Consider the following 27,764-nt stretch of genomic DNA (forward strand, 5'->3'; position numbering starts at 1 on the left):
GGTGGGAGTCGTTCCAGATTCTAATCTAGCTCTATACCGTATTTTAAAGTTATTCCTTCTGTTTTTGAGTGCTTGATTTTTCTGTGATATACTTTCTTTTGTTTCCACTTCATTTTTCTGTTTTTTACAAACAATCGTGAGAGCTCTCATCTTGAATCCATGTTACTTTACTATACTTTTTTCCTTCTCCTATTTCCCTTTTCCATCTTTTTACCCTTCAGTTTTCAAATGAGAACATTAAACTTGTCATTCACAGTATTAGCAGAACACAAACCGCTGTGGTACAGGTGCTAAGAGGATTTCTTTCTTAAAAAGGGGTCTGAACAACTGAACCCATGTGTGTGATGCTGTCACTCTAACTTATTGTACATAACTACTAAACTCTCCCTTCCAGTCTGGCATTGCTCACACTTTCTTTTTGTATCAGTTTAGTCTGAGAATGGGTTTCCCAGTGAAGAAAGCAGATGGTCATATTTCTGACAAAAAGAAATACATAATATATAATATATATATATAGATCTATAATATATAATCTATATACAGTATATACACATGTACAGGTATTTGGGAGCCATTGAATGCCTCCGAATTGAGGTCCATTTTTTTTTTTTACAGATGCTTACATTTTAGGAAAACAAAATACAGCTCTGAGACACAGATCACAAAGCATGTAAAAGAGAGTGTATAGAAAAACATCAAGCCCTTAAAATATCAATGTTGTCTTTTTGGTAGTCGGTAACATTTTGTGTGTATTCAGCAATCAGTGGACATGTAGGATTTCCCAGGTTTCCTCCCATCTTCCCAAGGCGTGCTGACAAAGTTCCGTACGTGCCCTGTGACGGCCTGGCATCCTATCCAGGAGGCATTACTGCTTTGTCTAAGAGAGATTCCAGTTCACTGCAGCCCTATATTGGGATAAGTAGCTTCGAGTCAGGGAAGAATGAATGGGTTTTCAAAGTCCAGTACATTGAGAACTATTTTTAGTCCCAGTGCTAATGTGGGGATTTATGGATTTTCCAGCTCCGAGGTTCACTGGGCATGTTCTGAAATAATATGCTGCTATATGGATCAAAGTTTTTGTTTCTGCTTCGAGCTGAGCGACAGGTTATAGTGAAATTTCAAAAGTGTTGAGTGCTGGTTCTCATTCTTCTCTTTTTCTTCTTTGTATACGAAAAAATTTGGCTTTGCAAACTGTTGATCAAAACCTTTTCTTACAATTACATTGTTAGTGAGCCGTTGGCCCTTTTTACTTATCACGGTGGAGTGGAGCTTTCACATCCGAAAATGTCGTATAACCTGTGTATCTACTACCTGAGTAACTTTTAACAGCCAATATTGTCTATAACTATTGCTCAGTTGTCTGATCGTGCTTAAATGCAAACATTTTGGCAGCTGTAATGTGTGGCATGATGCCTTCCCATGCACTGTGACAACATAATCCCGTTTTCACCTTCATGCAACTCAACTCTCTGTGATTATTAGTCTTTTGTACTCTTTGTTTGATGTATAGGGTAATTTAAATTTAGGAATGATCTCTCATTGCTCTTCATACAAATGACAGCTCCTATTGTAATAGAATCAGTCTTTCACCTATGCAGCTATATCCCTCTTGGCATACATTTAGCAAACATGTTAAAATTAATTTTATTACTCTTACCTCCTCTCGTTTATAAATCCAGTGTATTTGATAAAGAATGGCTTTGTGAAACTGCTTTAGCTTTTTCAGACCTCATTAAACACTTGGAAAATAATTCTTTGATTCTCTGTCTAAATCTGTCCCAAAGCAAAGCGTAAATGATGGGGTTCACACAGCAGGAGAAGGTTGACAAAACATAAGTGATTTCTAAACAGCTGTGTTCAGTTTGAGTAAAGGCAGCTGTCAATATGCACAACTGCCTGGGTGCCTGAAGAAGCAAAAAGACAGATATAAGCGCACACACTATTCTGTAAACTTGTTGTTTTCTCATAATAGATGTCTGGCAAACCTTTATAACTAACACTATATAGCAGAACAGTATAATTAACAGTGGAAGGAAGAATGTTAGTGTAAACTGTATTCCCAGGGTTATAAAACCAACAAGTTTCAGGTCGTGACCAGGTTCACATTGCTGCGTCTGATTATTTACAGAGTATATGAAAGGGTCAGGCAGGGCATTCAGAAAAGCACTTAGCCATATGATGAAGAATGCAGTTTTTCTGCAGAGGCTGAAAGTGGTCCTCCTAGCTGGGTTTGTTTTCGATCTGACAATGGCAAAATACCGATCCATGGAAATGGAGGTCAGGAAAAGGACGCTGGCAGAAGAGGACACCTCGTTTATCCAGGCACTAATTTTACACACAATGTCTCCATATTTCCAGCAGGTAATGTTTTCTGACAGATATAAAATATTTGTGAGCACCAAAAGCAGATCTGAAATGGCAAGATTCAGCAGGTTGGCATCAGTGACTGAAGGTAGTTTCCCGAGACGAACATATACTGTAATGACAAGTCCGTTTCCAATAGCGCCAAGAATAATTGTGATAGTGTACAGGGCGATGTACCCCTCTTCAGCTTCCATATGGTCATTGCTTGCGTTTGACATTGAGATGATGCAGGTGATGGCAAACCCCTGGTAAAACACAAAAACATCACATGTTCCAAACATCAGCTGTTGTTATACAGTATGTACCGTATGAGTTAGAAGCCTCTGAGTTTTAAAAGACAAAAACTGTGGCGTGACAGTAACCCCAAAGGATGTTTCTAGATTGTGTAGACTTCGCGGAGAACGAGAGGAAACGGCGTTTTTAAACAGAAAGCAGAAAGAGTGTGTGACTGACTTTTAAGGGCATGTCATATGAACTCCATATGGGAGTTTTAGGGTTAAAAACGCAGATTTCCCCGTGCAGCACTTTAGGAAAAGGCTGGTTTATACATTTGATTCCAGTAACCGTTTTAGATTATATTATGTCACAGAATAACCATTGTGCTTTACTTTAAGCCTCTAGTGACTGAGCAATGAGCCAACCTTTATATATTTGAAACAACTTGTTTGGACAGAGCCACTGCTTATTCTAGAGCTCATGTCAAAGCCAAAACTTTATAGTTTCACCCTTTACCTTTCAAGGCGGAAGGAGAAACATTTGAACATGGAACATAGCATGTGGGTTATGTCTGCAGTCCTGTAGCATGGGAACTTGTTTTACACTATGACTTTGACTAAGGTCTAGTTTAGTGCCTCAAAAAGCAGCTTTTACTTGCTTTTGCAGAGTTTTTCCCTGTGGTAAAAATGCCTGAAACTAAATTTTCCTTATGCACATGGTCTCTTAAGGAATATGCAACACTTGCATGTCAATAGTTTGAAGATATTTTCATATTTCATATTCTCTTCATAGTCTCCAGTTTTATTCATGCATGCAATTGATGTTCACCTTGTTACCAAGGTTTGACTGTAGGTTTGGGAGTGTTGTGAGAAAAAAAAAAACATATTTTCACAGAGTTTGACAACTTTCCTAAACAGGAATGAGCTGTTTTTCATGTTTTGTGTGCTGTACATTTCTCTGGAGTAGCAGATAAAGCACAGTGGAGGGTTCACCCACCTACCACCCTCCAGAATGAGAATATTAGTGAGAGACATTTAGAAAAATGTACGCCGATGCTTGGAAAGGTAAAGACCCCTGTCTTTACTATTTAAAGACGCTTAAAAAAATAGGACAAGTTTGCCAGCTGCCATATCGCCCTGCAACTCACAACTGGCAGCCCACTGAAGCTCAGCGGGTGTGAGCCTGGTCAGTACCTGGATGGGAGACCTGGGAAAAACTAAGGTTGCTGCTGGAAGAGGTGTTAGTCCGGCCAGCAGGGGGCGCTCAGCCTGCAGTCTATGTAGGTCCCAATGCCCTAGAATAGTAACAGGGACACTATACTGTAAAAACGCGCTGTCCTTCGGATGAAACATAAAACCAAGATCCTGACTCTGTGGTCATTAAAACTCCCAGGGAGTTTCTCGAAAAGAGTAGGGGTGTAACCCCGGCTTCCTGGCTAAATTTCCCATTGGCCCTTACCGATCATGGCCTCCTAATAATCCCCATTATGAACTGGTTTCATCACTCTGCTCTCCTCCCCACTGAGAGCTGGTGTGTGGTGAGCGCTCTGGCGCACTCTGGCTGCTGTCACATCATCCAGGTGGGGGCTGCACACTGGTGGTGGTGGAGGGGAGTCCCCATTACCTATAAAGCGCTTTGAGTGGAGTGTCCAGAAAAGTGCTATATAAGTGTAAGAAATTATTATTAGATTCTTAATAGATATTAATTACAATAAATGTGGTGTCCTCTGTGAAGTGAAGTCATTAAAATACACCAGTGTCATTGAAATAGCGCATTTTCCTTCAGCAAGCTTCAACTAATCTTTTGTAATTTCAACTGTGTTTTCATTATTTGTTCTACATTCACCGAAGGAAACATATATATATAAAATATAAAAAACAGAAATTGAATCAGAAAACGTACGTCCCAGTACTTGTGGGTTGTTGATCATAATGATGCTGCAGTTTGTGCTCCCTTGTGACTTTGAGTCACAGCTTTGGGGGTGTATTACTCAAAAGAAGTAAGAAGAAGTGCAAAAGGATGTGAACTTGAAGAACGTCGTAACTTGCCTCATTCATATTGCAAAGTAAAAATCCATGTAGTGTATCTGAGGTGTTGTGGTAAGAGTTCATGTTTAGCCATTTATTTCATGAATCTCTTGTGTTTTTTGTGCCTCAAGATTAACTGCAGTATTTCTAATCCAGCTGTTTGGAGTGATTTAATGTTGCAACAAAGTTAAAGCATTTTTTCCACCTAGAATACATTTATCAAAAAATTCTGATACCAATTTATATATAAATGGATGATATGAAGATAAGAAGATAAGCTATTTTTTAAATTATTACCAGGAATAGCAAATCTGTTTTAACTTTAACTACTTTAAACCTGACAAAAAGTTGTCAGAAATCAAGCTAGACTGTACCACAGCAGGAAGATTAAGCTTGTTGATATAGTCTGTCTACAAACAGACTAGAGTTTTCACAATTTTGAAGATTGGACATACAAGAGTATAGAGTTATTGTACCATATGTCCATCTCAAGCCCCGTGTACCATGAAATACCGTGCTGCATTTCACGTTTGATGTCAGTTCACTGGTTGACAAAAATAAAACTGAGTAAAGTTGTTACTTATTGTGTTTTATGCTCAAAGCCAAGAAGAAAAGTGATCATTATCACTGAATTTCCTGTTATAGATTTATAAACTTCAAATACAGTCATCATCTTCATCAATACAACAGCCTACAAAAGAAGTCATTAAGCCTATTTAAGAAAGATAACTTGACAGCTTACCTCTTGGCTTACAGTATGTTGCTGTAGTAGGCAGTTGCAGTGTACTCTGGAGATGTGGTCTGACAGACCGTGAAGATACTGTTGCCACAGCCTTGTAAGCACTTCCGTAGTGTAGTCTGAATTTACGTATTGTACAGGGCGAGAAAATATTATATCATTATGATCATTAAAATGCACAGGATTGCAGAACAAATGACGATATGTAAATTTGTGACCACAGGTTTAAGTATACACACCTTCAGACTGCTGAAACACCTGTAAATGTAATTAATCTGTTTATTAAATGTAATAAAACTAGTACAAATAAACCATAGGTATATGTCTACTGAGTGAATTGAGCAGACTTGCACTGAGAACAATTTTTCCCCCTCAAGGAACTATATTGAGCAACTATGTTATGAGCAGCATTTCATCCTATTAGAAGTAGTTAACATATTCAAGTGAATTTATTCATCTACAATAGTTATTTCCAGCACCTCACTGAACACTAAAGTGCATGTCAGTCTGCAGTGCCCTCCAATAGCAAGTCAAACTGTTCTGTATCTGTGATTATGTGGTCAATACAAATGATAAGTTCAGTATAATATGTTTTATTATAGGGTAATTCCATGCACATGTTTTATCATATTGGGACAAAAACATACTGTCTGTTCAAACTTGGGATTTCATGTGACACTAAGGATTCAGACACATTCACTTGAAGTGAATTTCAAGTATTCCTCTGCAACAATAACTGCGGTGTCTGCAGCCCTTTCAGCTCACAAAACAGCAGATTGATATCAAATTAAGTGTGTATCTAGCATTCTAAATACAAACGTGAAGTCAGAACAACTCACAAATATGCAAGAAAATCTCTGTAGCAAAGAATCTCAAAATCATGAAGACAAACAAGGTCATATAGCTTATTGTGCAATAGGAAATTGCATATTATGATTCTACAGGATATGGTAACAGTTTGAAAGTGAGATGTCATGTTACTTTTAATTGCACACAGGTATTTTCGGAGTCTTACGGTTGTAGTGACCATAATAAACTTGTAGGCTGCCGTTTTTTTTTTTAATATCAATACTCAGTATGCTTCTGATCCACTTCCTTTCATGTGTTTTCTTGTCCTAACTAAAGAAAAATGCTTCTCCTGTTCCATTGGAATTGTTGTCTGTGCAGAATGTTTTGTTCTCAGACTGCAATAAACATTAACCATTTAAAAAACTGTAGATTTCCTCACAGGACATGTTATGCCAGGAGTTAATGCAGGGGTTCCAAATTGTTCATGAGTGTGATTAGAATTAGAAATGCCAAAATTCAGTAGCTTGCGTTTTCTTTTAGAAATGCAGCCGTGGGTGAGTCCACTCCTGATGATCTAGGTGAGCAAATGCCCACTGTGCAAGATGCTGAGATCTGCCTCCTGAAGTCTGGAGAGCTGACGTAAGTGAAAATCTACATCTTTCCATTACCTTGGCAGCCTGCATACTGGTTATTTACCACTCTGGGAATTTTTTCAGCTACAGAAATGGGTGTGATGAAGGGATGGTCTTAGTGATAGTAATAGTAATGTCCCCCAGGTGCTTTCTTGACAGCCTGAACTTTGTTGTTAATTAAATGTTTTACAATTCCCATGAAAAATATACAGCCCACCACCAAATGTATAGATCTTTCACCATGAATTACTTTCAGATGTAAACACATAATTGTGTCTTCTGTTATTGATGAAATCTCCGATTTAGATTTAACTGTGGATTGGACTTCATCTGACGGTGAAATGTTCCAGCTGGCCTCAGAGGTGGTTCCTACAGGGACATCCCAAGTGGCTTAACCAGTAAAGACACTTGTTTCCAGTGCAGGGTGAGCTCTGGGGCCCAGATGTCACCTTGAGCCAGGGTCATGTAACTTACAGACTGACCTGGTTTCTCCAAGTGGCTGTGCACTCAGTGCTTTCAGGCATAGTTGGGCTTTTCCCTCCCTGTGTGGATGGTTTGGGATTAACTGGGCTGGGCTTTCTGAAAAAATTGCGACGTCTGAGACTTGCCAGGCATCACCACACGTGACCTGACATCAAGGAGAGTCCTGCAGTCTCCTCCAGTCACAGTGAACTGTGCTACCTCGGCATGTCGAATAACAAAAGGCATGCCTTCACATCCCATTCTCTCCCGAGTCATTACTGGAGAACCAAGTCTTATAAACTGTTGATGGTTCAAGATTGGTGGGAATGTAATATAAATTATTTGGCAATTCCATTTAAAAAAAAGTTTCTTTCCAGCGTCTTTACAATGTTGTTCTGTTGTTTCATTTGAGGACAAACTAGCTATAGTCACTGTGGTTTCTTTGCGTTTCATTTGGTTTATGTTGGAAATCTGCTGGTTTTCCTTCAAATGGTGTAATTCTCAGATACTGAGGTTCAGTAGCTACGCAACCTTCTGTTCTTTTTCTGTCCTGTTTTGTCCCTCAGTTCACACCAGAAAAGGAGGCTGTTCTCAGCCTGGTTCTGTAAACCAGCGTCTTCTTGTTTTTGGTCTGAGCTCTTTATTAGTTACTGTAGGCTATCTGATCTCTAGTGGTTGTGAAGCTGTTTGTTTTTTTCAAATTGAAGTCTTAAATGTTTAAGAATTTGGATAAGGTTTGGAATCACTACAAACCCTGTATACATTTCTATGTTTTACACGTGCCCTAATTAGCATTGGTGGAATGTCAGTAATTAGGAAGGTTTGATATCTGTTTTTCTCAACTATCTGTTAATTAATTTATTAGTGGCTTGATAAGAACTGTTTAGACAGAAAAAACAAACGCTTAAACTGAAAACAGACTGAAGAAATGCCTGTCTCCCCAAACTTTTTGTGTCACTTTTTTCAGATTATTTCTGCAACTGCATCATCAGAGTATTTTTGAGACCAAATAAATTATTTGGAAACTGGTCTAATAAAGCAAAATGTTCTGTTAAATAGATTGGAAGAATGGAAGAATGTCCTTGCTGAAGAATAGGCTTAACATTTGCATTTAACCAGAGAAGAAATGATATAATAATAATAATAATTGCTTACACTTATATAGCACTTTTCTGGACACTCCACTCAAAGCACTTTACAGGTAATGGGGTCTCCCCTCCACCACCACCACTGTGCAGCCTCACCTGGAGGATGCGATGGCAGCCATAGTGCGCCAGAACGCTCACCACACATCAGCTATCAGTGGGGAGGAGAGCAGAGTAATGTAGCCAATTCACAGAGGGGGATTATTAGGAGGCCATGATTGGTAAGGGCCAATTGGAAATTTGGCCAGGACACCGGGGTTACATCCCTACTCTTTTCGAGAAGCGCCCTGGGATTTTTAATGACCACAGAGAGTCAGGACCTCGGTTTTACGTCTCATCCGAAGGACGGCGCCTGTTTACAGTATAGTGTCCCCATCACTATACTGGGGCATTAGGACCCACATGGACCGCAGGGTGAGCGCCCCCTGCTGGCCCCACTAACACCTCTTCCAGCAGCAACCTTAGTTGCTGAACATATACCCCTGAACATTTCAGAGAAAAGCATCACTGCAGGTAATCAATGGTGTTTACTGTTTGTTATGGGAAAAGCAAACACTTGTAGGGCGTTGTGTTTGGTTTAGAAGTATGCAGCTAACCATCATTTGTTTTGGTTCACGGCAATCGCTGTTGAACTGCCCCATTACCACTGTCTTGCTGTATAGCAGTGAGGTATACAGAACTGACCCAGCCCAGCTACTGTAGGAAGAGTGAGTCAGAGCGAGTGCAATGAGGAAGTTATTGGTAGTATATTCACAGGGTCTGTAAGTGCTTAGACACATACTGTAACTCAGTTTCTCTTCTTCAGCAAGGATTTTTCCAAACAGCTTTTCAGTAATAGATATCTAAAGGGGAATTGCAGACCAAACTAATATCTCCTCAAGTGAAACCCAAATGTTTTAAACTAGTAGTAAATGGAGAGAAAATTCTTGCACTTTGTATGATTTATGACAAATTTAAAGAACCTGCAGAACCTTACTTCATAAGAGACACAGAGACAGATCACTGAAAAGAGCAAAACCCTATGTTTTTGTTACACTTTTATAATTTTGCCTACTTATAGTAGTTATAAGAGTTGCAGGCAGCCATTTTATTATTGTACCTGAATGCAACTAAGGATTTTTTTCAGAAGCTTGAATCAATCTTAAATTTCCAGCTGAATAGTCATTGCATCTCGATATTTCTCTTCTCACACTTTTCTGATGCTCTAACTCTGAGTTGTAAGAAAAGCAAAACAGCTTTTCATATTCTTCAACAATGTTTTTTGTTCAGTGGAATCTATTGGCCCACATGTACTACAATACATGTGGATCTGTGCTGACTAAAATAATACAGAGTACTATGTTAAGCGTTAAAACAAGAGCTTTGTCCCATTTTGTTCTAAATTTCCCTAGGGGACAATAAAGCTTGAATTGAATTTTGTCACTTTTTTAACGATTTACTGTCATAGGCCTGCAGAGGCAAATTCCACCTGGAATTTGGAAGTATAGACAGTAGAGGTGTGCTTTAGGGCTTAAATTTAAGCTGGTTGAAAGGGAGACAAAATATTGTCCAGTGGAGTTTTCCAAAGCAATAACTGCTGGAATTCAATAATGTTCTTACATTTTGAAGGATGTTTAAATAATAATATTGATTTCCATGAGCTTTATTGAATTGTAGTATGAATGAAGATGCATGGATTTCTCCAGTGAGAAGCAACCAAAATGTATTCATTTTATCCTCGTCAAATGTCAGTTTTCAAAACAGCATTTGCATTTTGTTTCTTAGTTTTTTCGTAGCAGTTTTAAAGTGAAACAATTCAATTTGTAAAAAGCACCCCTTGGCGAACCAAAATTTGAATTATAAGCAGTTGCAAAGATATCTCACTGAGGGGGTCAAACAAGTTAACATTTAGGCTGATAATGTTTTGACATCTCTGGAATATATTGAAATACCAGTGACTGAAAGGTTGTGGCTCACTTTCATAACTCACTAAAGCTTCTGGACTTTTCTAAAGATATCTTCTCTTCTAGGAGATTTTTAGATATGGTGCTTATCACATCTTGATGAGGGAAGCCTATTTGTTTTTTGCTTGCTAAATTTTAATGCCTTATTTTTTTCATTCTTTCCATCTGTAGACTAACGGTTCCTTTGACCATCGAGACGATCATGCAGTTTGGAGAAGGAGGCAGAGAGCTGTTCATCAAGTCCAGTGGCTACAGTGTGATCCCTATTGATGTGAAGGAAGCTGGTCCTACAATCAGCTGGGTGTTTTCATCTGAGCCAAAGAGCATTTCATTTAGTGTCGTGTATAAAGAATCTGGAGATTCCCCAATAGAACAGGCCAAAGTAAGCTCATTCTGGTTCTGTCTCACAGTTCATTCATCTTCTGGTTCATGTGTGTTTAGTTTATTACTGATGTCGAAATTAAGTTGTTGATTTTTCAAATATTGTTTTATAATTAGTGTTATTTTTATCAACTAGTCTTGACTGAAAATAAAAACATAAGATGAGTCCATTCTAATACAATTGTAGCTGTTGATCTTAAATCTGTATCCAAAGTGTGTCTCAAAAATGTCACGTTTTAACAGGTTTTAATTCCCTTGACCCGCTGCAATTCTCACAAAGAGACCATTCAAGGACAGCTGAAAGCCAGGAATCCAGGAACTTACATGCTCATTTTTGACAATTCATTTTCAAGGTAAATTTTCTATGTACAATAAAAATTGTTTATGCTGATCAAGCTTTCAGACCCAGGATTAACGGAGTGACACTTGAGGATAGATGTGTCGATCAGGGAGATAGCTGACTTCAGAATAATCCAGAAAAACATGGGTATTACACAACACAGGTGCCAAAACTGTTCGCTGATTAGTCCAGGCATACTCTCTGTCCCCCATGCCAGTGATCTGAAGCTAAAGATGCAATGTAATAGTGTACACTCACACATGGCAAGAGGTGTGTGCTGAGGAGCTTAGTTAGGACTTGTTACCCACTCACCTTATAGACTGTTTCTCACACTGTTGGTACAGAAGCTCACCTGTTTGGCCCCATGAGCAAAGGTAGATCACACCCTTCATTCTTCAGTGCTGACAGACAAATAAAAGGAGTAGCTCAAGATCCAACAAACCCTGATCATGATCATTGCCCTGATCATTTTACTATCAGGGCAACCAAAGCCTCCTGAAACAGTAGCAGAGTATGGCAGCTCTGTAAGGAGACTGTTGAAAAAATTCAAGTCGTCCTCATCTGAACAATTGCCTTATTCATTTTATTTACTGACTTAATGTATTGTGTTTCTTGCTTAATTGTAGCTCAAGGCAAGGTTTCTCCATCACCTTAATAATGGAGAAATGGTGTAACTAGTTTCTTTTTCATTCTTGCACTTTTATACACTGACAAATATATAAATTGTATGATTGTGTCTGGTTTTTTTTTTTGTTTGCCCATTTTGATATCCATTTATTCTGGATTCTCATTTTTTTTATAGATTCATCTCAAAGAAGGTTCTTTACCACTTGACTGTGGAGAAGCCCATAATCTATGATGGAAGTGACTTTCTATAATCTGAGAGATTTTCACGGCGCTTTGTTTGACTTGTTTTTTATTCTCTCTCTTTCTTGTGTTCTTTGGTAGGATTGTGTAATTAAGGGGTTTTATAGGATTGTGGCTGTCTTCTTATGGAGACCACTATTTATAGACAAAGCCTAAAGGCTATGTAATATGCTGTAATGTGTCACTCATGCACTACCAAAGGTGTATAAAACCTGAAACAAGTAATCTATGCAACATTAGTTTTACAAAGACATTTCCATATCCACAAATATTGACTATTCAGAGTGGTGTGCGAAACACAAATCGCGATGGATCGGGTTGCACTGAAGTATACATTTTTAACCAGGCTTCTCAAATATGTTAGTAGAGTAGGTATATTATTGGTGTTTTTTCAAATAGAAAAAATACACTAGGAGAATTAGATCAGACTTTACTGACATAAACCTCTTTATGAACTACATTACATTTGTTTTCTAAATAATCCAAAGTGATTAAATATGTACAGAAGTAGTAAATACTACGAAGTAGCCATACTTTTTTCTGAACGGTTTTAAGTGTTTATTCAGTGGCTAATTCGGAGATTAAGAATCCAAGCAGTCTAGAACAATGTTGCAAACACTTGCTCCTGTAATTATGATTTTGAAATATCAAATCTTAAGTTTTTATAACTCATTGCTTTCCTCAAAATGATCACATTTCTTGTGTTAAGATGCACATTTTTTACATTGCAGTTTATTACACTTACTCAGCTGAAGTTCAGACAAAAAGTATGAAAACAGGACATTAAACAAAAGCGGGTGATATTTTAGTATCTGTTTAAAAAGACTTGGAAGAGGCAGTCACTGCTGTGTGTCACCCATGTATTTTAAGGTTTACGTAAAGTTAAATTGGAGATGTCTGCCAGGTTTGTGAAATATCACAAAAATCTAAAGGTAATATGGCTATCTTTTGTACAAGCACTATATACAATGCAATTCCGTTACCTACTCCTTCAACCATTTAAGCACGTTCCTACACTGTAAAAATACATGTGCTTGCAGTGGGATTTATATAGATAAAATTATTTGGGAATAGTAGTACTTTCATTATTCAGAGTAGATGGTATGTTATTCATATTTATTTGTTGCTACATAGGTGATGATGGTTTTGTAGCTTGGAATATTGGGGGTAGTTTTTAATAGCCAACTAAAGCATTTAAGACTAATTTTCTTGTGTTTATGAAATCTGACAACACTAAGTGACTGTTTTGAGTCTGTTTTCTGGCTAACACTGCCCTATGAGGATAAACCCAAAGTCTTTTTTTGAGAAAATTAATACTCAGATATTTGAATTTTCTCGAATACTGCATCTTTTACAGTGCAATTCCGTTACTGTATTACTTAATCGATTTTTTATATATATATAAACACACAGTTGTTTCCATTTTCCAACATTTTAATGGTTTTCTAAATTCAATGCTGCTTTATATGAAAATGGATATATACAATATATATTTATAAAATACTATATATTTTTTATGAAAGCCACAGCTTTATGCTACACTTTGGGAAAAGTGTTGATTTATGCACTCTTGCACATTTTAAACAATGTTCTAAGCATTATTCTAAAGCCTAAACTTACTCAAGACAGTTAAGTGAGGTAGGTTAATTGTTAAAAAAAAAACTGACATGGGTTTCACTGGGGGACACTGTGAGCAATATTCTGCCTCTGTGGAGACATGGTGTATGAGATCTGTCGATGGTGTCGGAGAGCAGGGGTAAATTCAGCCATAAAAATAAAGGTGTCTTTGTAACAGTATTTCCCTGGTTCATTTGTGTTTGGTGTAATGTGAAAAGGATAGTGAAACTTTTCAGTGAAATGTACAGGCTGGGTGTCACAGTATGTAGTGACATACATACATGATTGAAAACCTGAAGCTTGCAGGCACCCAGGGAAGTTTCAGTTTGCTTGAAGCCGAGATCTCTGGTGAACTGTTTCAATGAATATCGCCAAATTATTGCCCCCTGCAAGTGAGAGCCAGGATTATCATGTGAAAATTTACCATCTAACAAGACGGGCAGTGAGCAGCTGTGTCTTCTGATGACGGGAATCCTGAAAGTGAAGAGAAGAGAGTTACTTTGACTCATGGGCAAGTGATGCATTGTAATGACTGTGTATTCTGTGTAAGCACTCAGAATGGGTTTTTTTAAAAAGATAAACCAACCATTGTAAGCCAGAAAGACCAGTATAAGACTACTGAAAGTGTGGCTTTCCCTTATGAGAAATTTAATTTGTTAAAACACTGTTTTGTGGATTGTCCATAAAATTTGTAAATTAACCTGTTTTTATGGAGCACACAACAGGTCAGAATAAGGCTTTGGCTCAAACCCATATTTGAAAATTGGCCTCGATTAATGACTAAATACAGTGCCTGGCTGAGATGGCAATGAGGAGCGGTGGGTAGCTCCACTTTTGCTTTCTGAAAAGGTGTGGCGGAGCTAGTTCGGACATGGTGACGTTATTGCCCTCCCTGCGTGTAGCAGGGACCTCAGCTACCTGAGCTGAGGGAGGTCTCCTTCAGCTCATGCGGCTAGTTCCCTGTTGCATCACGCCGGGCGTTGCGGGCCGAAACGGGCGTAGGAGGGCACGAGGGCAAGGTTGACATCTATCTGAGTCGCAAGTGCCTGAGTGATCACCTCCCTTTAAAGGTTGCAGATCGTTCTGAAATATCCACAGCTTAGGTCCTGGGAGGGAAAGTATGCAGTCAGTGAAGAAGAAAGGTCATGTCCTTCAGGCCACACCTGTAGTCTTATAGAAGGGAGGATCTGGGATCACGGTCGGTGAGGAGCAGGAAGTCGGCGCACAGTGCGCTGACAAGGCAAGCAGGCACACAAAGCTTTGCTCGGCACAGAGAAGCTGACGGGACAATTCACAGAGAAAACCCACAATGACAGAGCTGTAGAGTAGAGGTAGGCAGGACTTTAAATGCCACACTATAGATGTTAATGAGGTGATTATCTGTGAATTAGAGGTGGGGGGCACTGATAGTCATCTATACCGTGTGCAGACAGCCCCCCAGTGGCAGCATCAGACATCTGTGAAAACCCAGGAGGGCGAGTTGATAATTCCCACAGTATTACAAACTGTAATCTTTAGTTAAGGAAGAAGGCTGGGGAGTGATGAAGCCCAGACAAGATAGTTTACATACCACCTACTGACACCAACCAAAAAGCTACAACATTAAAAGGATGGAGGACAGCAGGTGAGGATCTCTGTTGCAAAAGAGTAATGCATTTCAAAATGTAATGCTAAGAGCCGAGAAATCCCTAATATGTTTGGCCTAGAGACTTGCTTGGCTGCTGTTGGGAGCGTAACTTCGGTTTTATCGCAGTTTAGCTGAAGAAAGTTCTTTTTTTCCCCAAATCTTAGTACCAGACGGGCGGCTATAAAGTGTAGAGACTGCAGCAGTAGTCTCGGATTGCAAGGAAATCCGAGGTTGATTACCACACCAATGAAACCCAAGTCCAAAATAGCAATGAATCCGACTAGGATGCAATTTGTACTGTATTTGTAAAGGTCCCTGCACAAACATGGAACACCCTACCATCATCAGATGGAAACAGTCAAAGTTCATGAATTGTCTCCTAGAAGGAGGAAATATCAGTTATCACTAGTTTTTAATCAATAAGGCACTCAAAACCTTGCAAGGCCTGGTTCACTGCTGTGTCTTTGCCCAAACCCTGACTGGAACAAAACAACTGATTACAAACACCTCGTTATTCAATTTAATTCAAGGTGCTTTATTAGCATGACCGATGGGTACAATCAGTGTTGCCAAAGCAAATAAAAATAATAAAATTAACATAGAACAAAACAAAAAATAGAAGTAAAATAAAATCTACAGACATGTTACAGACATTTACAACAAAGACATATTATAAAATATTGACATATACTGTAGGCGGCTGGAGCATTACTGGGAGACAGACTCACTGTTCCTCAGGCTGTGACAGGAGATCACATACTGGGCTGCCAGATCAACTGAGTTCCCTCCTCCCTCTCCCAGTAGGATTGGGACCTGTTGTGGTTTTGGCAGGTGTGGGAACTCTGGGATTAGATTTCTGAATTTCGGGAAGAATGTTTCTCTAATCCCAGAGTATCTGTCACAGTGCAGTAGGAAGTGCACCTCTGTCTCTAATTCTCCCTGCTGGCAGTGGGAGCACAGCCTGTCCTCTCTGGGCAGCCAGGTCTGCCTGTGTCGCCCAGTTTCTATGGCCAGGTTGTGGTCACTGAGCCTGTACTTCGTCAGGGTCTGTTTCTGTTTGTTATTTTTTATTTTGGTCAAATATTCAGCTAGTGTGTATTGTCTGTTTAAGGTTCTGTAGCATTCCAGTTTATGTTGTGTTTGTGTGTGTGTGTCCCAGTGTGTGAGATATTGCTGTTTGATCTGTGCTGTGATGTGGTTGAGTCTGGGTTGTGGTGCTCTAGCAGTGCTGTCCTGAGGCTGGTTAGTGTTGGTGTGGCTCAGGTCGGTGAGCCTCAGGACCAGCTGGCTCAGGGGGCTCTGTTTTGGGCCCAGCTCTTGGCTCAGCAGGGCTTTGTGGTGGTAGGAATTTTGGTCACTGTTTTTTAGGTGTAGCCAATACTTTAATATTCTTTTCTGTATGTTTATCAATAGTGGGTACTGGCCTAATTCGGCCCTGCACCCGTTGTTAGGAGTTTTTCTCTGCACACGGAGGATGATTCTACAGATCTCCATGTGCAGAGTTTCTGTGGGGTGTTTGTCCCATTGGGTGTAATCCTGGTCTGTGAGGGGACCCCACACTTCACTGCCGTATAGGGCAATGGGTTGGATTACACTTTCAAATATTTGGAGCCAGATTCTTGTTGGTGGGTTGATGTTGAAGAGCCTCCTTCTTATTGCGTAGAAAGCCCTGAGTGCCTTCTCCCTCAGTGCCTTCACTGCCAGGTCAAAACTCCCGGAAGAGCTGATGGTGAGACCGAGATATGTGTAGCTGGATGTGTGCTCCAATGTGTTGTTGTTCAGTGTGAATTTGTACCTGTTTCCCTGAGGTCTGGCTTTCTTCTGGAAAACCATAACTCTGGTCTTGTCCAGATTGACTGTCAGTGCCCAGGTCTGACAGTACTGCTCCAGCAGTGCCAGGTTCTGCTGTCTTTATCTGACTGGATACAAACTCCTCATTAACTGCAAGATAAGACCCTTGAGTTTTATCTCATACCATTAAGATAAGACTGCAACTGAGCTGCAACCAATTGATTGCAATTGTTTACAAGAGAGGAACAACTGGAAATAGCACTGTTAATAAGGTCTTGAGGGTTAGGTCAAGGTTATCTTAACACATTTAAGACATTAGGCAAAACAACACCAGAGTTTGGGAAGTTACAGATGTGATCAGTAAGAAATAGATGAGAAAAAACAAATGAGCTTTTCAGTACAGCTGTAGAAATAGAATCCACAGTACTTGTACTGGTAGTAGCTTTTTAGTTTAGCTCAGTCCTATAATGGGCATCACAAAACCACAGAAAAGAGACAACCTCAAACATGTTAGAGCAGAAGTGGGTGTAGTCGATAGCTGACATGATTGCAAAAAGGTGAGGTCAGCTGCTGGTTCCTGTGTATTTCTATGTTCTGAAAAAAATGCTTCAATGTCTTAGGGGAACAGTAAACTGATCTGGTATGAGATTATTTTTCATGGTGAAGAAGAGTATTGTAGGATTGGTGCAATTATTCTGGGAATAGGCAGAGGATCAGGCATCCCTACAAGCATTCCTGTAAAATAGCTGATGCTATGCGTCCACCTACAGTATAAGTGAGCAATCAGCTTTGTGTTCCTGGACAAACACACAAAGCATTGTCCTGCAAGTTCATAGAACCCAGCTCATCTGTGTACCAGGGGGAAGGAGAAGCACAAGAAATTGGATGAATCTTGTTAGTAGATACAGTAGAAAATGTCCACCACACAGAAATTGTGAAAAATAAACACAGAAAAATCCACTGATTGTTAACAAACTCCACTGAGAATCAGAACTTTGTTATTTACTGTAGTAACGGAGTATTAAGGAGAACAAGAATTTCAAGAGACAAGAGTTTCGAGAAATAGAGACAATATGTGTTGAAAATTTGGGAAGGTGTTGAATCACGAGGGTCATAGGTTCAAAGAGCACTAATGTTCACAGTGAGAGCCGTTTTAGACACCAACCTGCTGTTTATCCACCGTGTTGATACAGATGCCTGTGGGGAACTCATGGAGTTTGACAATAATCACAACTTTGTTTAGAAACAAAGTGGTGGGATGAAAACTTAATCGCCTTGAGACAGAGTGAAGGGTTATGATGGCACCAATGATCTAAACTTGGCCAGCAGCCATATCACCCTGCAATTCACAGCTGGCAACCCTGTGATGTTCAGCAGGTGTGAGGTTGGTCAGTACCTGGATGGGAGATCTCCTGGGAAAAACTAAGGTTGCTGCTGGAAGAGGTGTTAGTAGGCCCAGCAGGGGACGCTCACCCTGCGGTCTATGTGGGTCTTCATGCCCCAGTATAGAGATGGGGACACTATACTATTAAAAAAGGTGCCGTCCTTTGGATGAGATGTAAAGAGGTCCTGACTCTCTGTGATCATTAAAATTCCCAGGGTGTTTCTCAGAAAGAGTAGGGGTGTAGCCCGGCGTCCTGGCCAAATTTCTCATTGGTCTTTACCAATCCTGGTAATAATAATCTAATATATCTAATATCTAATATGCTAATAATCCCCATCTCTGAACTGGCTTCATCACTGGGTTCTCCTCGCCACTGATAGCTACATTCTGCTCACCCCACAGCAGCAGGTGGATGCTGCACATTGGTGGTGGTGGAGGGGATCCTTATTACCTGTAAAGCGCTTTGAGTGGAGTGTCCAGAAAAGCGCTATATGAGTGTAAGCAATTATTATTATTAAACTGTACCTCCAGTCCGGAGTAAACGCAATATCTACCATAGACCCCCTGGTTCAGCAGTACCAGTCATCAGGTAAAACCAGAACAATGCAGACATTACAAGTTATAATTAAAACGTATTTTGTTTCTGTTTTAAATATAGAATATAATTTGTGTGATTACACATCCAAGTGTGATACTGTGGTAGATACCATTCTGCTGACAACAGAAAAAGCTAAAGTGAAAAAAGAATGAATTTGTGTGAGATTTGTGCATTTGCATTTTGAACCATCAAGTCCCTGTTATAAGACCTTGGTGAAAAATGCACATGGTATTTTTCTTTACATATCTGGACACTTAGGGTAGAGAAATGTGTGTCACCCAGTGAGGGCCATGGTTCTCCATGTTTTCATTGAGAAACTGATTAACACCTGGGGAAAAAAGGGGCTAATGAATTTCTTTTTGAAAAAAAAAATGTTTGGATTAGTTATGGTCAGTTATGGTGTTGGAATGAAAAAATCTCTTGAGGAGAAATTATGCCCACATGATATATTGGGGCGGAGCGGTGTCTCTGTGGCTCAGGATCTGCGCCTGTGGCTGGAAGGTTGCCGGTTCGTATCCCCCAGCCGACTGAGGAATCCTACTCCGTTGGGCCCCTGATCAAGGCCCTTCACCCAAACTGCTCCAGGGGTGCCGTATAAATGGCTGAACCTGCGCTCTGAGCCCCAGCTTCTCTCCCTGTCTGTGTGTCTCATAGAGAGCAAGTTGGGGTATATGAAAAGACAAATTCTAATACAAGAAATTGAATGGGGCCAATAAAGTGATCTGATATTGAAGCAGTCACACTCCCTCAGCTCTTGCTGTAACAAATATGGAAACAATAGTGACATCTACTGGCAAATACTACTGTATCAAAAAACCTGCTGGTCTGGAATGTCATACATGCTTGCAATAACATTTGACATTTAGCTCTGTAGGTCTTGGGAACTGTTTTTATTTTGTTATATCTTTCTAAGGAATAATTGCAGGATTTGGTAAAGACTTTCTCTCTCAAGAGTTTAATAAGTGCTGACTGAAATTGAACACAGTTGTATTTCACAGAAGGTGATAGTTGTTTAGCAATAACCTCATCTAGGGAGACTTCCAGAGCATAAAATACAACACAATATTAGTGCAATAATGTCATAGTCCCTTTACAATGCAGGTCAGAGCAAAGGTAATATTAAAGCACAAATGCACATCAGGTCCAATAAAATTACAAATCAATTAGCAATATTGTGTTGCACTAAACAAGATATCAGTGTGTCTTAGTCAGATAGAAAAAAACAGGGGTTTTGCCAACAGAGTCCTTTAAAGCTGGTAGGATAATAGGTGCTACCCACATAGAAAATATATGCATGTCTTGAGGAAGCTCAAGGATTGTAATTACATACCTTTTAATTTTTTTAAAAGAAGTAATTTTCATGTATCCACAACACAGCTGTATTATTGCTACAAAACTCCATAGCAAACATCTTAGTGAAAGTTTCAATCTGATTTTAACTTTAAAATCTTAATCCATTCCAAAGAGCAGATACTCCATGATTATAAACCACTTTTGTATACATCTTTCATTACAATGTTTTTTAGACTTTTTTTTCTTTCATTCAAAATCAGATACCCCCCAGTTACCTACAGTATATATGGGAAACAGAACTAGATAAACTTGTAGGCATTCCAGACTACAACCATATTTTCTTCTCAATATAGAATCATAATTCCAGCTCCAGATGAAGATTCTTCCTGCCTCTGTTACAGGTACGAGCAGGGTGTGCCTCATACCTATCTGTGCATGTTTTGGGAGTGTCTTGTGATAGATTGCTTTTTGGGCGTAATGGGCTTTCATCCATGACCGAAACAGCTGTTTGCATGAAGAGTCATGTTACCTTTAATCTCAAGACAGGATATCTTTTATTGCTGCATTTACAGTGCCTTGCGAAAGTATTCGGCCCCCTTGAACTTTTCAACCTTTTGCCACATTTCAGGCTTCAAACATAAAGATATAAATTTTTTATTTGATGTGAAGAATCACCAACAAGTGGGACACAATTGTGAAGTGGAACGAAATCTATTGGATTTTTGAAACTTTTTTAACTAATAAAAAAATGAAAAGTGGGGCGTGCAAAATTATTCGGCCCCTTTACTTTCAGTGCAGCAAACTCACTCCAGAAGTTCAGCGAGGATCTCTGAATGATCCAATGTTGTCCTAAATGACTGATGGTGATAAATAGAATCCACCTGTGTGTAATCAAGTCTCTGTATAAATGCACCTGCTCTGTGATAGTCTCAAGGTTCTGTTGAAAGCGCAGAGAGCATCATGAAGACCAAGGAACACACCAGGCAGGTCCGTAATACTGTTGTGGAGAAGTTTAAAGCCGGATTTGGATACAAAAAGATTTCCCAAGCTTCAAACATCCCAAGGAGCACTGTGCAAGCGATCATCTTGAAATGGAAGGAGTATCAGACCACTGCAAATCTACCAAGACCTGGCCGTCCCTCTAAACTTTCAGCTCAGACAAGGAGAAGACTGATCAGAGATGCAGCCAAGAGGCCCATGATCACTCTGGATGAACTGCAGAGAACTACAGCTGAGGTGGGAGAGTCTGTCCATAGGACAACAATCAGTCTTGCACTGCACAAATCTGGCCTTTATGGAAGAGTGGCAAGAAGAAAGCCATTTCTCAAAGATATCCATAAAAAGTCTCGTCTAAAGTTTGCCACAAGCCAACTGGGAGACACCCCAAACATGTGGAAGAAGGTGCTCTGGTCAGATGAAACCAAAATCGAACTTTTTGGCCACAATGCAAAACGATATGTTTGGCGTAAAAGCAACACAGCTCATCACCCTCAACACACCATCCCCACTGTCAAACATGGTGGTGGCAGCATCATGGTTTGGGCCTGCTTTTCTTCAGCAGGGACAGGGAAGATGGTTAAAATTGAGGGGAAGATGGATGCAGCCAAATACAGGACCATTCTGGATGAAAACCTGTTGGAGTCTGCAAAAGACCTGAAACTGGGACGGAGATGTATCTTCCAACAAGACAATGATCCCAAACATACAGCAAAATCTACAAAGGAATGGTTCACAAATAAACGTATCCAGGTGTTTGAATGGCCAAGTCAAAGTCCAGACCTGAATCCAATCGAGAATCTGTGGAAAGAGCTGAAAACTGCTGTTCACAAACGCTCTCCATCCAACCTCACTGAGCTCGAGCTGTTTTGCAAGGAAGAATGGGCAAGAATTTCAGTCTCTCGATGTGCAAAACTGATAGAGACATACCCCAAGCGACTTGCAGCTGTAATCGCAGCAAAAGGTGGCTCTACAAAGTATTAACGCAAGGGGGCCGAATAATTTTGCACGCCCCACTTTTCATTTTTTTATTAGTTAAAAAAGTTTCAAAAATCCAATAGATTTCGTTCCACTTCACAATTGTGTCCCACTTGTTGGTGATTCTTCACATAAAATAAAAAATTTATATCTTTGTTTGAAGCCTGAAATGTGGCAAAAGGTTGAAAAGTTCAAGGGGGCCGAATACTTTCGCAAGGCACTGTAACTGCAGCCAAATAATCTATGTGTAACAGCAAGAGATTGAACAGTGTCATGCACCTTGGTATTGGTTTAGATAGCAACCACAATAGCCACAACACATCAAAGTATCTGTTCAAAAGTGCAACGGGCGTTCACTGAGGATTCAGTCTTCATAATCCTTGAAGCCGCTGACAAACCCAGACAACCCAGCAGATTTCTTTAGAATGAATAGTGAAAAAAATGGGACACAAGTGGAAGCTCACTTACAACTGAGAATAGGAGGCACTTCTTTATGCATAGAGTTGTGGGAGTATGGAACAAGCCACTCAGCCATGTTGTTGAATCTGCAAACTTGTCTTCTTTCTATGAACTGATCCCAGGATGAGAACCTGGGATCAGTTAGATACCGGCTTCCAAATGGGCCAGATATTTATTATTATAATATTGCAATATTTACAGTACATCTTTTCTATGAGTTAAGCTATTTTTTTTCTAAAAAAAAGTATAAATATATATATGTATGTGATTAGCTACAACTGATTCTGCAAAACTCTTATCAATACGGAAGAGGTGTTAGTGGGTCCAGCAGGGGGCGCTCACCCTGCGGTCCATGTGTGTCCTAATGCCCCAGTATAGTGACGGGGACACTATACTGTAAACAGGCGCCGTCCTTCGGATGAGACGTAAAACCGAGGTCCTGACTCTCTGTGGTCATTAAAAATCCCATTGTGTTTCTCGAAAAGAGTAGGGGTGTAACCCCGGTGTCCTGGCCAAATTTCCAATTGGCCCTTTCCAATCATGGCCTCCTAATAATCCCCCTCTATGAATTGGCTACATTACTCTGTTCTCCTCCCCACTGATAGCTGATGTGTGGGGAGCGTTCTGGCGCACTATGGCTGCCGTCGCATCATCCAGGTGGGGCTGCACATTGGTGGTGGTGGAGGGGATCCCCATTTACCTGTAAAGTGCTTTGAGTGGAGTGTCCAGAAAAGTGCTATATAAGTGTAAGCAATTATTATTATTATTATTATTATTATTATTATTATTAATAATAATAATACATTTTGGTATGGGCGACTCCAGTGGTGTGGTAAATAAGACTACTAAATAACGCTAGGGGGCGCCATGACGTGGCTCAAGTAAGCTAAGCGGTTCTCCTGAAGCTGATCAACAGGCTTCTCTCCGGACACCGCTGGATGAGATCTACTCGCAATCAGAGGAGCTAGATAGGCCAACGGCCCAATCAGATTTGCAATCTTTCTCATGTTTAAATGTTTTCAGCTCTTAGAGTGTTATTGATTTCAAGTTGACTATTACATTTTATAAGTAACTTGACACCTTCGACTTTTCAGCCTTCAACCTTTTGACCAAAATATTAGGAGCTCTTGTAAAACTACATATTGCATGTTTTCAAACAGCAAAAACAGCTTGAACAGGATATGGGGATATATTGCATATCATAAGATGAGAATGATTACAAACAATTAATATCTAGTCCATTTGGTAGTTAAGTTACTTGATCCAAGGATCTCATCCAGGTGTTCCTTGAAATATGCCAGGGTATCGGCTTCAACCATATGGCTGGTCCGTTTATTCCCACAACCCTTTGGGTAGGAAGTGCCTCCTATTCTCAGTTTTAAATGCACTTTCACATACAGCAGTTTTACTAATACTCCATTTTGTTCAGAATGGGTTTTAAGTGCAGTGGCTGGGGCACTTCATCACATGTATCCCTGTACAATAAATTATATTTCAATGTCCTCATCTTTGTAAACTTAATCCAAAGCACAGGTTTCAGTGCAAAAAAAAAAGGATTTTAAAACAGTTTTCCAACAGAGCTGACATTGCCTTTGGGATACAATTTGTATCTCAGACAGAAAACATAAGTTTGGGTGTTTAGGCTTAGGTACTTTTTCCACACAGAAACACAGTGTTATAATAAAGAACAAATAAATGTGTTCCCAATGATTCATGGTGGTCATGTTTTTAGGTACTACTGGAAAAGCAAAATAAAAAAAATGGTTCAGATAAATGGACACAGTACACCTTTCCAAATATATTTGTAAGGGATACAATTCCTCCCATTATTCATTCAAGAATTCTTTTAAGCTATAAAACATGAATCACTGTTGGAAGAGAAAACTGATCATTTGCCATAAACCACAAATTACCTGTGTTTTCTTCTTACATCACCATGGCAAAAGATAAGTCTTTGAATTAACTTCAGGGATCCAGGAAAACCATGATTCAGCCTGTACAGCAAAAAAAAAAAAAAAACATTACACAATTCTGTCTTTAACGTTCAGTGCAGGCAAAAGTTCGTTTCAGGCTTGCCCAACTTTGTGTAGTTTACTTCTTAGAATTATGGTTTGTTTGCACAATCATGCAAAGAGTTTCAGGGGCTTATAGTTTTTGGACTTCGGCTGGCAACAGCAAGCTCAGTATAGTGGGTTTTCTGCTGTTCCTTGTCATATATATCTTTGACCTCTCTCAAGATTCACAGCTTAGGATCCTTCTGTGCGGAGCTTGCACGTTCTTACCACGGCCTTGTGGGTTTCACTGGCTGTTCCAGTTTCCTTCCACAGTTTAAAGACAGTGACATCTTATCCTGGAATGATCCTGCCTTGTGCTCATTATCTTCCAGGCCAGGCTTGAGTAGTTATTGGCAATACAATATTAAGAACATAATAACAGTCAGAAGTGAGAGGAGGCCATATGAGCCATTAAACCCATTTGGTAGTGAGTGCCTAATTGATCCGAGTATCCCATACAGCTGTTTTCACAAATAAGCCAGAGTACACCTTTGCTTATACTTTTCTTTGCACGAAGAAGTGCTTATCGATTAGTCTTATTAAATTAAGTAACCTTATTTTGTGAACCAATCTCTTTTTGCTGAAAACAATAACGCAATATTATTTTTGAAGTGCTTGTCAAAAATCTCAAGGCACTGCGACACAGTGTCCAAGTGATACACATTACAGAAGTAAAAAGAAAGAACAAAAGAAAAGCCAGCAAATGAAGCCTCTGAAATCAAGAGTAAAAAACAACTTTTCTTTAAAAGCTGTAGTGAAAAGGTCTTTAAGTGAGTTTCTAAAATATTGACAGTTGCAAAAGGAATTGGACAATGAGCTGCAAATGAGCAGAATCTTTCATCTACTGAGTAGAGCCTGCCCATCAGCAGAAGGCCAGAATGACCGCATCTCACTTTTAGAGCTTTTAGATGATATTCATGCAATAAATCCTTAACATAAGGCAGAGCTAGACCATTAAGTGCCTGATATGTGAGGAGAACTTTAAGGTTCAATCTGTATTTCACAGGGAGCCTGTGCTTTATACAGAAGAAGGGAGTTATGTGCGGAAGTAGAGTACTCCCACCTACCAGTCTTTTGCACTATGTAATTCAGGCTGTACTGTCCAGTTCATTGATTGGTTTGAATGTAAGTCAGTCTGGTTAAAATAGCTAAATATGTGGATGATAATGATGAGGAAGGTGCTATCAGAATTTCAATTAGTTTGAATAATAGCTATATACCAGTAGCATACAATATATACTCCACTGTTATAAAGATCTGTTTTCAATTATGATTTTTAAGTCCCATGGTTTCCTAAGGGAAAGGGAGTCCTGACATTAACCATAACTGTAGTGTACATCACTGCAGCATATGTATGCAGTAGGATTAGGCTTTGAATTCATAACCGGCAATAACCTAATGAATGAGAAAAATAACGAACTCTAACACGTTTATATGATCAGGAAACTATTGAAGGCAGTAATCAATATGCTTTATACATTATTTGGTGATGGCCTGTAAGTAATCTAGAAGATTTTTACTATATCTGTCTATTGATGATTGAAGGACAAGCTATTATAAAGCTTAAGTGTTGACATTTCACTTGCTTATACACCTCTCTGGGTCTCACGCTGGCACACAGACACACCCACGAACTCAAATGTGTTCACGCCCTTTGGCTCATTCATACTTTCTGCTGTGTTGCTGGGGTGATGTGTTTCAATCCATCAACCATATATCAGTACTTGAATTCAGGAAAATGCCCGTAGGCTCAGCACCGACATTTCATTTATAATAATAATAATTAATAATAATTGCTTACACTTACAGTATATAGCGCTTTTCTGGACACTCCACTCAAAGCGCTTTACAGGTAATGGGGACTCCCCTCCACCACCACCAATGTGCAGCATCCACCATTTATCATTGAATTCCTCGAATACATCGCATTGACACGCTTAAATGCTTATTGTGCAGCTGCCTCTGTATCATTTTCTTTGTGCGTCATCATTATTATTAGTAGTCTGTTGCTTTGAAAGCACGCATTGCGCATACTGGGCTCTGTAGATTAGAGCGCTGTAAGCAGTAAGAGGAACCGCCCTCGTTGGATTTGGACCTGTTTCACCACATTTTTTTTTGGTGCAAATTATAGATTTGGCACTCGTTACACTGCGCCTCCGTGAGCTCTAGTAAGAGCTCCTACAGAATCTAAATGATAAAAGGAGGCTACATGTGTACCATGATTCAGATGGACAGTTGACTCGCCCTGTAATTTAATTATTATAATAGCGCGTTATTATAGACATAAAATGAAGTGGTCTGGGAAGGACCCTTTGTCTGACCATTTTAAAATGGAAGTAAGGGGGTATTTGCAGTGTATTTCGAAGTGCAAAAATATGAAAGCAGTGCGGACATTATTTTTATTTAATTTGTTTAACCTTTTTTCATAACTTGAATTTATATAGTAATATGTACCCCTGACGATATTGTTGTCTTGAATTGTTATATGTACTCTTGTTTGTATTGTAATTTTTGTTCTTTTGTTAAGCATAAATAAAATGTATTTTAAAAAAATGTTGACTCGCCCTGTGATAGTCGCAACAATTATTGCAACAAAAAAGGACCAACTTCCTGTCGGAGGGCCTACTGAGTATTTCAAAATAAAAGACTCCAACACGTAATCGTCTTGGGTAATTTGATATGTTTTATTGTTCAAATAAAAAAAATAATCAAATATATTACTTGAGAAAACGTTAGTTGATATAAAAAGAAATACCTTCTTGAAACTCACTGTAACCCATAGAGGATGCAGCGCAGTTTGCAGCCTGTGGAGAGGCGCTATATTCCCCAATGTGCCTGAAAACGACCCTCATCAAACCCGGCCACTGCACCCGTTTATTACACTAACATTACGAACACGATGCGTATCGATTGCAGCAAGATGCAGGCGAGAATGTACAAGGTCATCCTCCATTACACTTGATGGTTTTAACCCAGGGGCCTCCCGGTTATTTATTGTAGAAAGCGCCTTAGCGTGTGGGATTGAAGTTGCTATATATAATACGGAAAGAAATACCAAGAAA

The 27,764-nt window shown here is 39.5% G+C and overlaps 2 protein-coding genes and 1 long non-coding RNA gene across 7 annotated transcripts in view; 1 reads left to right on the top strand and 2 right to left on the bottom strand.

Moving 5' to 3' along the window:
- The window catches only part of LOC148657575 (FYVE and coiled-coil domain-containing protein 1-like), a 36,291-nt gene extending 22,589 nt beyond the window's left edge, over positions 1 to 13,702 (top strand). For all 4 annotated transcript variants that reach the window (XM_088644024.1, XM_088644028.1, XM_088644025.1 and 1 more), the window contains exons 15-18: positions 6,676 to 6,774; positions 10,489 to 10,699; positions 10,942 to 11,051; positions 11,841 to 13,702. In XM_088644024.1, the coding sequence (XP_088500150.1) occupies positions 6,676 to 6,774; positions 10,489 to 10,699; positions 10,942 to 11,051; positions 11,841 to 11,916 (496 nt within the window). In that variant the 3' untranslated portion in view covers positions 11,917 to 13,702. The remainder of the gene's footprint in view (positions 1 to 6,675; positions 6,775 to 10,488; positions 10,700 to 10,941; positions 11,052 to 11,840) is intronic.
- LOC148657576 (C-C chemokine receptor type 7-like) lies at positions 193 to 5,437 on the bottom strand. Of its 2 annotated transcripts, none has more exons than XM_088644029.1 (2): positions 5,350 to 5,437; positions 193 to 2,609 (listed from the first exon to the last, which is right to left on the bottom strand). In XM_088644029.1, exon 2 carries the CDS (start codon positions 2,580 to 2,582, stop codon positions 1,668 to 1,670), a length of 915 nt encoding a protein of 304 aa, XP_088500155.1. In that variant the 5' UTR covers positions 2,583 to 2,609; positions 5,350 to 5,437; the 3' UTR covers positions 193 to 1,667. The 2 variants fall into 2 exon arrangements, with proteins under 2 accessions (XP_088500155.1, XP_088500156.1); XM_088644030.1 differs by lacking the exon at positions 5,350 to 5,437 and adding an exon at positions 4,039 to 4,693.
- Positions 13,703 to 13,842: 140 nt separating the features above from the next.
- LOC148657577 (uncharacterized) lies at positions 13,843 to 26,752 on the bottom strand. Its single transcript, XR_015941000.1, has 3 exons — positions 26,510 to 26,752; positions 24,562 to 24,642; positions 13,843 to 13,996 (listed from the first exon to the last, which is right to left on the bottom strand). It is a non-coding gene; the product is annotated as an uncharacterized LOC148657577 (long non-coding RNA).
- Positions 26,753 to 27,764: the final 1,012 nt, after the last annotated feature.

Source organism: Lepisosteus platostomus, chromosome 8 (assembly GCF_059453375.1).
Source record: "Lepisosteus platostomus isolate fLepPlt1 chromosome 8, fLepPlt1.hap1, whole genome shotgun sequence".
Lineage (NCBI taxonomy): Eukaryota > Metazoa > Chordata > Actinopteri > Semionotiformes > Lepisosteidae > Lepisosteus > Lepisosteus platostomus.